The 11650-nt window shown below is 42.3% G+C and overlaps 1 protein-coding gene across 1 annotated transcript in view; it reads left to right on the top strand.

Moving 5' to 3' along the window:
- Positions 1 to 11650, top strand: part of tpk1 (thiamin pyrophosphokinase 1) — a 61485-nt gene that overhangs the window by 37589 nt on the left and 12246 nt on the right. The window contains exon 7 of the mRNA XM_024000924.3: positions 2252 to 2360. Within this exon, the coding sequence (XP_023856692.1) occupies positions 2252 to 2360 (109 nt within the window). The remainder of the gene's footprint in view (positions 1 to 2251; positions 2361 to 11650) is intronic.

Here is an 11650-nt window from a genome sequence, read left to right on the forward strand (position 1 = left end):
TGCATGCGTGGGTGGGTGGGTGCGTGGGTGGGTGGGTGGGTGGGTGCACGTGTGTTCTACAAATGAGATTGCAGGTATTTGGTTCGAAAATACTGTATATGCTTGTTTACAATGACCTTTTAGTAGGGCATGTAAGGAGCGGAGGTGATTTACATGATGGAGGATTGTACTGTGGTGAACTGCAGCTGCTGAAGGGATGAACATGGACAGATGCAGACAGACCCAGTAGACAGATGACTTTGACATTCTAAGTTTTACAGAACAATACAATGGAATGAAGAATACAGATACTCTAGAGATGTCCTTGACAAAAATAACTGCAACATTTCAAGGCACTTAATCCAAATTGAGTTTTGAAAACTCCAGCTCTCATAAAGGCTTTTCAATTAAATCCCATCATGAGATTTCGGGGCTCCCGAGTGAAGCACTGCATCTCAGTGTTAGAGGCRTCACTACAGACCCTGGTTCGATTCCAGGCTGTATCACAACCAGACGTGATTGGGAGTCCCATRGGGCGGCGAACAATTGGCCCAGCGTCATCCGGGTAAGGGTTTGGCCGGGGTAGGCCGTCATTGTAAATAAGAATTTGTTCTTGCTTATGTGCATTGCTGTGAGGCTAAGGTCTCTCTCTCTCCACCTCTCTCTCTACCTTTTTTTGTCCCTCCATCTCTCTGTAAAGTATGTGTGGGCTGAATCTCAGGTGGGAGAAAGTTGTATTAGTGAGGATTCTATATCTCAGAGGCGTTCTATGATCACTGGTATTTATAAACCAAGCAACATAAAGCTGCTTAGAACACACGCGTACACACACACCCTGAGGCCAGATTAGCACAACCGCAAGAGCTGGAGATTATTCTGTCTCTCAGAGTTTCCTTCCTTTAGGAGTTGAGAACTTTCCCTCTATCCCTATCTTTCTCCCTCTGGCTCCTGTCTTTCCACCGCCAAGGAGGAAACATATCCGCCATTTTAGCTGTCATCGTTTCAGAAAGGGTTGTTCAGCCTCAAACTTTTCTCTTCGGGGGGCCTTCTGCTAACTTTCCTTGAGTGTACTGACTGTAACATCACACCCGGAATTATTGGCACCCCTGTTAAAGATGAGCAAAAAATACTATATAAAATAACTAATACAAATACTGAGCTATATTGTATGCTCAAAAAAATATTTTGTTTAACAATTAATAAAAAATGTTTTAAGAAAGATACATGTCAAAATGATTGGCACCTCTGTTTTCAGTGCATTGTGCCCCCTCCCCTTGTGAGGATAGCAGAGCTTAGCCTTTTTCTGTCATTCTTTATGAGATTGAAGTACACATTGGGAGGTATCTTAGACCTATCCTCCATACATAATCTTTACGGACCCTTGATATCCTTCGATCTGCTCTTATCGACTGCCTTCTTYAATTCAAACCACAGGGTTTCAATRGGGTACAAGTCCAGAGCCTGAGATGGCCATTGCAAAATGTTGATTTTGGGTCAATGAACCATTTCTTTGTGGATTTTGATGTGTGCCTTGGGTCATTGTCTTGCTGAAAGAGCCACTTGTGGCCAAGTTTCAGCCTCCTGGCAGAGGCATCCAGGTTTTTGGTTCAAATGTCCTGATACTTGGTAGAGTTCATGATGCTGTTGATCTTAAGCAGGGGTCCCCAGGACCAGTGGAAGCAAAATAGCTCCATAACATCAAAGATCCACCACCATATTTTACAGTAGGTATGAGGTTATTTTCTGCATATGCATCCTTCTTTCGAGGCCAAACCCACAAGTTGTGTGCCAGTGAAACAGGAAGCCATGAAAGGCCACAATACAGTTCTTTCAACTGAGACTCATTTTAATTCAGATTGCTGTTTGATTTTATTTATAAAAATCATTAGGGGTGCCAATCATTTTGACATCTATCTTTTTAAGATTGTCTTTTACTTGTTAAACAACATCTCATTCTCTGAGCAATTGTATTAGTAAAAAATAAGATAATTTCCCCATTTCTTTGAGCATACAATATAGCTAAGTATTTGTGTTATTTATTGAAGTATGTTTTGCTCATCTTTATCAAGGGAGCTAATCATATCAGATGTGACTGTAGGTGGGAATTGTCAGCACTACGACAGTATTAGATCCAGAGTTATTCTGGAAGCTCATTCTGTGTGTGTGTGTCTCTCTCTGTGTGTGTGTTTGTGTCTCTCTCTCTCTCTCTCTCTCTCTCTCTGTGTGTGGGCTTCATTTGTGTGTGTGTGTGTGTGTGTTGTGTGTGTTTTAGGATATGAGACACAGGTTGGGAGTAATACAGGACTGGAGGGGAATGTGCAGTCTAATACCTATAGGAGGACCATGCAAAACACACACCACTGGACTCAAATGGAACCTGGGTGAGCACAACACACACACACACACACACACACACACACACACACACACACACACACACACACACACACACACACACACACACCACCACACACACACACACACACACACACACACACACACACACACACACACACACACACCACACACACACACACACACACACACACACACACACACACACACACACACACACACACACACACACACACACAGCACACACACACACACACACACACACACCACACACACACCCACACACACACACACACACTACACACCACACACACACACACACACACACACACACACACACACACACACACACACAGTGACACACACGAGCACTCCTCTTCCCTACGCTTTGTTCACACAATCACACACACCCCGTCTGTCCCCTTGTGGTTTGTTCCAGTCCTAGGCCCAGTGGCCAGCTGTGTTCTTAATGAGTTGGCTCAGACCACTGCACCACCGGTACAGGGCGGGACCTCAACAATCTGTTGGTTGTATAACTCAGTGTCAAGGGGAATCCAGGCAGGAAGTGTGTGTGCAAGCGTGCGCTTGTTGGTTGGTTGGCTGCTGGCCTGGGAATGTGTGTGTGTTACTTTCCCAGTCAACCTGTTACCTCGGCACCTGATTGATAATGAGGTGGGATTATGCGTGAGAGGCTCCTTCAGATTAACCAGTCATAATAAAATGCATAATTAATCACACACATAATTAAAAAGGAGGCAAAGGAATATTTCCCCTGGGATCAGATGGATGAAGGTAGAAAATAAGAAATACACACTTTTACAAAGTGGACCCTCAGCTTTTGTGTGCGTGTGTATGCAAATGTTCCATGTTTCTGTAGGTTGTTATGTGCGAGTACCTTGGTTATAGTGTTTAAAGGGGCAATCTGCAGTTTCTTTATTAATGAAATTATTTTTGAAGAATATCTCATAAATGCCTCATGACCTTAGTTCAACTGTCATATCCCATCAGAACCCAAAATATAAGCTTGTTTTACTCTACTGTTTGTTAACAAAGTAAATGTAAACAAGCACTATAAAGCCTCAAAACATGGTTACAAATATCATTTTGATATTCTTCTGGCCCCTATAGTTGGTTTGAGTTCATTTGAAGGTCAATTTCATTTTTGCTGCTCACTAATAAGTTCCTATATCCTGTAAAAGAAGATTCCTTGTTAGTATTGCAAATGGTGAAAGTCACTGTAGAGCTGCAGATATTATCGAACTCCATCCTTCTTGCAGTCAATTTGTAGAAGCAATTTACTGAAGCACCTGGATCTGTGTCAACTTCCCTCCCATGCAGAGAAGTCTCGGAGTGGGCTGGGATGTCACAGAGGATGTCTTCACATTTCAGGTGTCTTCAGCGGGGAAACCATACACTAGACGTGGAGTCTTGTTGACGATCAACAGCTTGTTCGACCCTCTTGGATTCCCCGCCCCAGTAAGCATTCGAGGAAGGTCTCTACTTAGAGAGCTCTCCATGCAGGATTGTGACTAGATGCCCCTCTCCCAAAAGTGAAGTTCAAGGAATGGAAGGTATGGAGAGACTCTTTGAAGGAGCTTGAGCAGGTCAAGATCTCTCCCACATACAGATCAACCTCTCTCATACAAAAAAGAGATGTGCGTCTTCAATGATGCATCCACGAACGCCATCGCGGCAGTAGCCTACCTGAAGACAACTGATGCCAGTGGGAATATGGATGTTGGCTTCATCTTTGGTAAAGGTAAGCTCGCTCTACGTTCTGAGATCCCCGTTCCAAGACTCAAGCTGTGCGTCGCTGTTCTAGCTGTGGAAATAGCAGAAGCAATCGTCGATGAGATTGACATCCAACTCAATGTTGTCACATTCTAATCTGATAGTGGTCCTAGGTTACATACAAAACGACTCCAGGTGATTCTACGTGTATGTGAATAACAGGGTGCAATGTATTAGGAGATCTATTTGCCCAGAGCAGTGAAAACACGTCCCTACTGACCAGAACACTGCTGATCATGCCTTGAGATGAGTCCCAGCAAGCAGCCTGACTCATAGGACATTGTTGACAGGACCAGCTTTCTAGTTCAGGTCAGCAAAGCCAGAAACCTTTGACACACATTTTGACTTGGTTGACCCCCGGAACTTACTACAAAATCCGCCCCCAAGTTGCTTGTCACGCCACCGTTGTCTCAAGCAACAAGTTAGACTCCAAGGTCTTTGAGAGGTTCACAAGGCTTGTGCATGTGTTAGGAAGGCAGCAGCTGCAAAGGATGGCACATTTGCAACAAACCCTGCTCCACCGAAGATCTGGATCAACCCAAGACCATCCTAATCCGCATTCTGCAACACAATGCCTTTCAAGAGGAATTGGAATGCATCAGTGAACGTAAAGCCATTCCTAAGCTGAGCCCACTCTACAGTCTGTGTCCTTACATCAGCCTTTCTTAAAGTATGAGTCGCGGACCTGTTAATGGTAGGTCACGACGTGTCAGAGTAAATTTATAATTATTTCATTAATTACTGGAATGGATTTGGCCTAGTGCATCTGCGCTCTCTGCTTAGCAATGGTCTCTGCTCAGTTTGGCAGCTGCGCGAGTATGAGAGGGAGATGCCCGTGTGCTTTGCGGTTTACCAGATATTTTCTTAAAGATCACTCCGCGATGCACACAAGATGCATGATGCACTGTCGGCCACTGACTTGTCATTCCCACTCGCCATCACTCACTGCTGTCATCAAATGGACTCATGCTAGCCACAAGTTCTGACTGAGCTCAATTGTCATGAAATGCATATACAACGATGAGTTTCTCTCTCTTTCATACAAACTTATAACGAGGAGCGCCCACAATGTGTTTTGTGCGGGGAAGTGCTTAGTAATGAGTCTCTCATAACGAACAAATTAATACAACGACACGCCCTGACCTAACATCCACAGCATGATGGTAAACCCAGGAAGTTCTTTCAGAACAGGACAGAGTGCTTCAGGAAACAGTGCTTTGACAGTGGAAAAGTAAATCAGCTAGCAAGGCATTGTTGTCATTTTATAACAGGTAAGCAGAAATAAGGGTAAGCAGAAATAAGGGTAAGCAAAAATAAGGGTAAGCAGAAATAAGGGTAAGCAGAAATAAGGGTAAGCAAAAATAAGGGTAAGCAAAAATAAGGGTAAGCAGAAATAAGGGTAAGCAAAAATAAGGGTAAGCAGAAATAAGGGTAAGCAGAAATAAGGGAGTACTAACTAACTCTCATAGTAGTACAGTTGAAGTCAGAAGTTTACATACACTTAGGTTGGAGTCATTAAAACTCGTTTTTCAACCTCTCCACACATTTCTTGTTAACAAACTATAGTTTTGGCAAGTCGGTTAGGACATCTACTTTGTGCATGACACAATTTTTCCAACAATTGTTTACAGACAGATTATTTCACTTATAGTTCACTGTATCACAATTCCAGTGGGTCGGAAGTTCACATACACTAACTTGACTGTGCCTTTAAACAGCTTGGTAAATTCCAGAAAATGATGTCATGGCTTTAGAAGCTTCTGATAGGCTAATTGACATAATTTGAGTGAATTGGAGGTGTACCTGTGAATGTATTTCAAGGCCTACCTTCAAACTCAGTGCCTCTTTGCTTGACATGATGGGAAAATCAAAAGAAATCAGCCAAGACCTCAGGAAAAAACATTGTAGACCTCCACAAGTCTGGTTCATCCTTGTGACCAATTTCCAAATGCCTGAAGGTACCACGTTCATTTGTACAAACAATAGTGTTAGAGCCAATTTGGACATATTTGTATGAAAGACAGAACATACAGAGCTCCATGTACATTTGTGTAAATATATTAAATATGAATGTATATGATGAAATATTAGGTACGTACCTTTATGATTTATATTTACCTGATTGAGATATATTAATTTGTTGTTAGTGTTACTTAGTTTTTGCCCCCCCCCCCCTTGCCCATTTATTGTACTGTGGTAAGTGTGTTAGGATGAAGGCAGGAAGTTGGGCCTTGGGAGGGGGAGTCCTTGGCTAGACGCGGAGCGGTATAAAGTTTTTTACCCAACCCATGGGACCACGCAGCCATCACACCGCTCAGGAAGGAGACCATTCTGTCTCCTAGAGATGAACGTACTTTGGTGCGAAAGTGAAATCATTCCCAGAAACAACAGCAAAGGACATTGTGAAGATGCTGGTAGAAACAGGTACAAAAGTATCTATATCCACAGTAAATGAGTCCTATATCAACATAACGTGAAAGGCCTCTCATCAAGGAAGAAGCCACTACTCCAAAACCACCATAACAAAGCCAGACTACGGTTTGCAACTGCCCATGGGACAAAGATCATACTTTTGGAGAAGTCTTCTGGTCTGATTAAACAGAAAATAGAACTGTTTGGCCATAATGACCATCGTTATGTTGAAGGAAAAAGGGGGAGGTTGCAAGCCGCAGAACACCATCCAACCGTGAAGCACGTGGGTGACAGCATCATGTTGGGGGTGCTTTGCTGCAGGAGGGACTGGTGCACTTCACAAAATAGATGGCATCATGAGGGAGGGAAATTATGTGGATATATTGAAGCAACATCTCAAGACATCAGTCAGGAAGTTAAAGCTTGTGGCAAATGGGTCTTCCAAGTGGACAAATGACCCCAAGCATACTTCCAAAGTTGTGGCAAAATGGCTTAAGGACAACAAAGTCAAGCTATTGGAGTGGCCATCAACAACAGCCCTGACCTCAAACCTATAGAAATTTGTTGGCGAACTGAAAAGCGTGTGCGAGCAAGGAGGCCACCAAACCTGACTCATTACACCAGCTTCTGTCAGGAGGAATGGGCCGAAATTCACCCAACTATTGTGGGATTGCTTGTGGAAGGCTACCTGAAATGTTTGACCCAAGTTAAACAATTTAAAGGCAATGCTACCAAATACTAATTGAGTGTATGTAAACTTCTGACCCACTGGGAATGTGATGAAAGAAATAAAAGCTGAAATAAATCATTCTCTGTACTATTATTCTGACATTTCACATTCTTAAAATAAAGTGGTGATCCTAACTGACCTAAGACAGGGAATTTTTACTCGGATGAAATGTCAGGAATTGTGAAAAACTGAGTTTAAATGTATTTGGCTAAGGTGTATGTTAACATCCGACTTCAACTGTAGATGTGAGTTTCTCTTTCAAACAATCCCCTGGCCTTGTACACAGCTAATAACTAACATTTGCCAAAGCCAGTTACTGATAGTGCAACCCTAGTAACAGTACAGATGAAGATGAAAAATGATCAGGCCCACTAAAATTATTGTTGAAATTATCTTTGAAAATTAGTCTGGGTTGGAACTGTTGCTGTTAAAATACAATAATAATTTGTATTCTTACCTGAAATAAACTGATTGAAGCAAGATGCTTTTTGAGGCAAACGCTCACACAGTTCTGGGTTGCTCATCTGCAGCAGGAAGTGGTCTCCTGCCTGACTTCGAAAGCAGTAGATGTTCTGATCCAGTTTGGCACCAAATACCTATGCAAGTCAGGGTTCTCAACTCTGACATACTTGAAAAACAAGTACAGAAACAGTTTCAATGCTGAGCATAACCTCAGTGTTGCACTGTGAAAAACAGAGCCCAGAATAGATATGCTCTCATTAGGACTGTGTGTGTTCTGGTCTACATCTGTGTGATGTGAGCAATCAGTTTATTCCAGTTCAGAATAAAACATATGTATTGTATTAAGAGCAACAGTTTCAACCTAGACTTTGTTTCAAAATCATTTCTACAGTAAGATATATCATTTTTCATCTGTACTGTTACTTAGGGTTGCACTATCAAAAAGCCTGTGTGTGTTCTGTTATTCATCTGTGTGATGTGATCAATTCATATATTCAGGTTCAGAATGAAAATGATGTATTGTATTTTAACAGCAACAGTTCCAACCTAGACAGATATGTAAGAGTGTTTTTAATGGGGGAGAATAAACATTAGTAGATATTTATATGGATATTTAATTTCATTGTTCTTTGTTTTTGTCTATATTGCATTTGTTTTAGGCATAAGGGCAATGAAATGTACCGATATTTATGTATAGTTGCATATGTTCCTTAGCTTGGGTCCCAGGAAAACACAGAATTTCTCATTTGGGTCCCAGGCTGAAAAAGTTTAAGAACAACTGGCCTACATCGACGATTCAGGCCCACTGAGGATTGCAGGACGGCTGTCCCAAGCAAGTCTAGGTGAAGATTAAAGCAACCCTCTTACTGACACCACCACGAGCCCATCAAGGACACCACTTCACTGAAGGCGCTTTGAGAGCAGTTGGGTCTGTGGCTCAGAGGCCTGCAGAGAGTTGGAGATGGAGACCGTTTAGAGCGAGAAGAAGGTCCAGGAGTACCAGAATGACAAAGGGTTGGGTCTTCAATCCACTGCACGCGTCTCATATGGGAGCAGCTGGGAGAGAATGATCGCCGTCCATGATGCTGAAGGTGGCTTACCAATGAAGTCCTGACTACATTCATGGCGAAAGTCTCAGCCATCGTGAGTGCTCGTCCATTAGTTCCTTGATGACAGCAAAACTCTTCTCCCAAAAGGTTGGTGCAGTCCCCCCTCCCCAAGGTGAATTCAATGAGAAAGATATCTTCAGCCGGCAGTGGCGGCAAGTTCAAAGCCTTTCCAACGCCTTCTGGCACCGCAGGAAGAAAGACTATCTTCCTACCCTGCAAAACCAAAGGAAGTGGCTGAAAGAGAAGCCCAACCTTCAGGAGGGAGACGTGATGCTGGGAGACAGTCAAGTGAAAAGGAACGACTGGCCCATGAGCATCGTCGTGAAGACCTTTCCTGGCAGAGATGGGAAATTAAGAAAAGTTGAAGTCAATACAACAAGAGATGGGTCATGCAAGACTTTTCTGTATCCAGTTTCAGAGACTGTACTTGTGATGTTCTAGTGATAATGGTGGCATCCTTACAGATACTTGGCGGGGAGTGTTCTGGCCCCTGTAGTTGGTTTGAGTTCATTTTAAAGTCAATTTAATTTTTGTCCCCTATATGGCACCGCTTACTGATAAGGCCTACGTTTCTATGTCCTGTAAAATAAGAATCCTTGTTAGCGTTGCAAATGGTGAAAGTCACTCTGTGGAGCTGCAGATATTATCAAATTCCATCCTTGCAGTCAATTTGTGAAGAACAGTCTTTTCAGTAAAACAATAATAACAATTCATGATATTTTGTATGGATGATCGTTTAAGTTATAGATTTAAGTATTTTCTTGATAGCTGCATGGTTGGAGATATCTGTTCTATTTAATTGATCTTGCCATGTTTGGGGAATTATTTTTGGATACGGCAGCATATTTTTGAGTTCATGATAATATAACATACGTAAAAAAAATATTAAATACTTTTTTTTAACCTTTATTTAACTAGGCAAGTCAGTTAAGAACAAATTCTTATATACAATGACGGCCTACCAAAAGGCCTCCTGCGGGGACGAGGGCTGGGATTAAGAATAAAAATGTAGGACAAAACACACATCATGACAAGAGAGACACCACAACACTACTTAAAGAGAGACCTAAGAGAACAACATAGCATGGCAGGACCACATGAAAACACAGCATGGTAGCAACAGAACATGGCAGCAGCACAACATGGTAGCAGCACAACATGGTAGCAGCACAACATGGCAGCAGCACAACATGGTAGAAACACACAACATGGCAGCAGCACAACATGGCAGCAGCACAACATGGTAGAAACACAACATGGCAGCAGCACAACATGGTAGAAACACACAACATGGCAGCAGCACAACATGGCAGCAGCACAACATGGTAGCAGCACAACATGGTAGAAACACACAACATGGCAGCAGCACAACATGGTAGAAACACAACATGGCAGCAGCACAACATGGTAGCAGCACAAAACATGGTACAGACATTATTGGGCACAGACAACAGCACAAAGGGCAAGAAGGTAGAGACAACAATACATGACAAGCTGTGCTGTTAGTGAGAATGAAGCTTTAATAATCAGCATACTCTTACTTCTGGTTGTTTTTCCTTCATCTATGTCAGTTTTACTCCGTTTCTAATACTGTACCTACAAACTGGTGGTAATAAATCATTATGCAATACAATAGTTGCTGGATAGAGTTGATCTATCTGCTAAACTTAAAAAGGGGACTCTTGCAAGGGCAGAATAGATATCGTGAATGATTAGTCCTTGCGTCCATAGCTTTGTCTATGAAGTTGAGAGTGGTTCCATTTCTCCAACCTCATCCCTTGTTGAAGCATTGCTTTTTTCCCGAAACAGGGGGTGGTGGGAACGCTTTGTTATTGTTTCAACTGCTGATTGCTGCTTAGTTGACAGATGATTTTAAAGAGTGCGTGCTTGTGTGTGTGTGTTAGAAGTCCATATAAATGATTATCCCTTTTTAAAGCATGATTGTAATGAATAATATATGCTGTATTATAAAGAGACCTGTGCAGTTAGCGGCTGTCTGGCCTAAAGGGGCTTAGTGTCAGGGCTTTGGCTTTGTTTGAAGTATGCACATTAAAGAGAGAAACACAGAGAGAACCTGCACTACAGGGCATACAGATCTGTAGTGTGGCAACTGTTTCAACCCCTGTAGATCCATGTCAGAATTCAAAGTTTACAGTACAAGTTAGTTAATTGTAACCCCATTATCTATGTGAAACCTACTTATTGTGCATACTTTATTTTCTGAAGCAGAGCCCTCAGGGTAAATCAGGTTGTTTTAGTTGAGTGTTCTGTTTGACAGGGGTTACTGTTTTAATAATGATGTTGTTGATGGTGGAGTTTAAAAGTCGGGGCTTAGCGGAGGAAGAAGGTAGGAGAGTAGATAAATAAATCATCTGAGAAAATGTCAATCATCAACATCTCCGCTATACGTAAGAGTAGCCTCTGACCCCATTAACTTTAATGGCTCTGTTGAGCAAAGCTACTAACCTCTCTAAAAGATCACAAAGTTAATGGAGGGCAATGTAGGAGGCCCAATTGAAAACTTGTGGTTTTATAGAGATTGAATGTACAGTTTAATTATGTACAGTAGCATATGTGATGTGTGTCATCGACAATTTCAGAGATTGTTTTCTAGTATTCACATTTCACACACAGTCTTCCTTGTGTGGTAATTAATGATGACATCACACGGTGGATCTCTCTCTCCTCGGTTGTGGAAAGAGGAAAGACAGGAGAGAAAGTCGTGTGTGTGTGTGTGTGTGTGTGTGTGTGTGTGTGTGTGTGTGTGTGTGTGTGTGTGGGTTGTGTGCGTGTGGTGTGTTGTGTGTGTGTG

This window comes from Salvelinus sp. IW2-2015, linkage group LG14 (genome assembly GCF_002910315.2).
Source record: "Salvelinus sp. IW2-2015 linkage group LG14, ASM291031v2, whole genome shotgun sequence".
NCBI lineage: Eukaryota > Metazoa > Chordata > Actinopteri > Salmoniformes > Salmonidae > Salvelinus > Salvelinus sp. IW2-2015.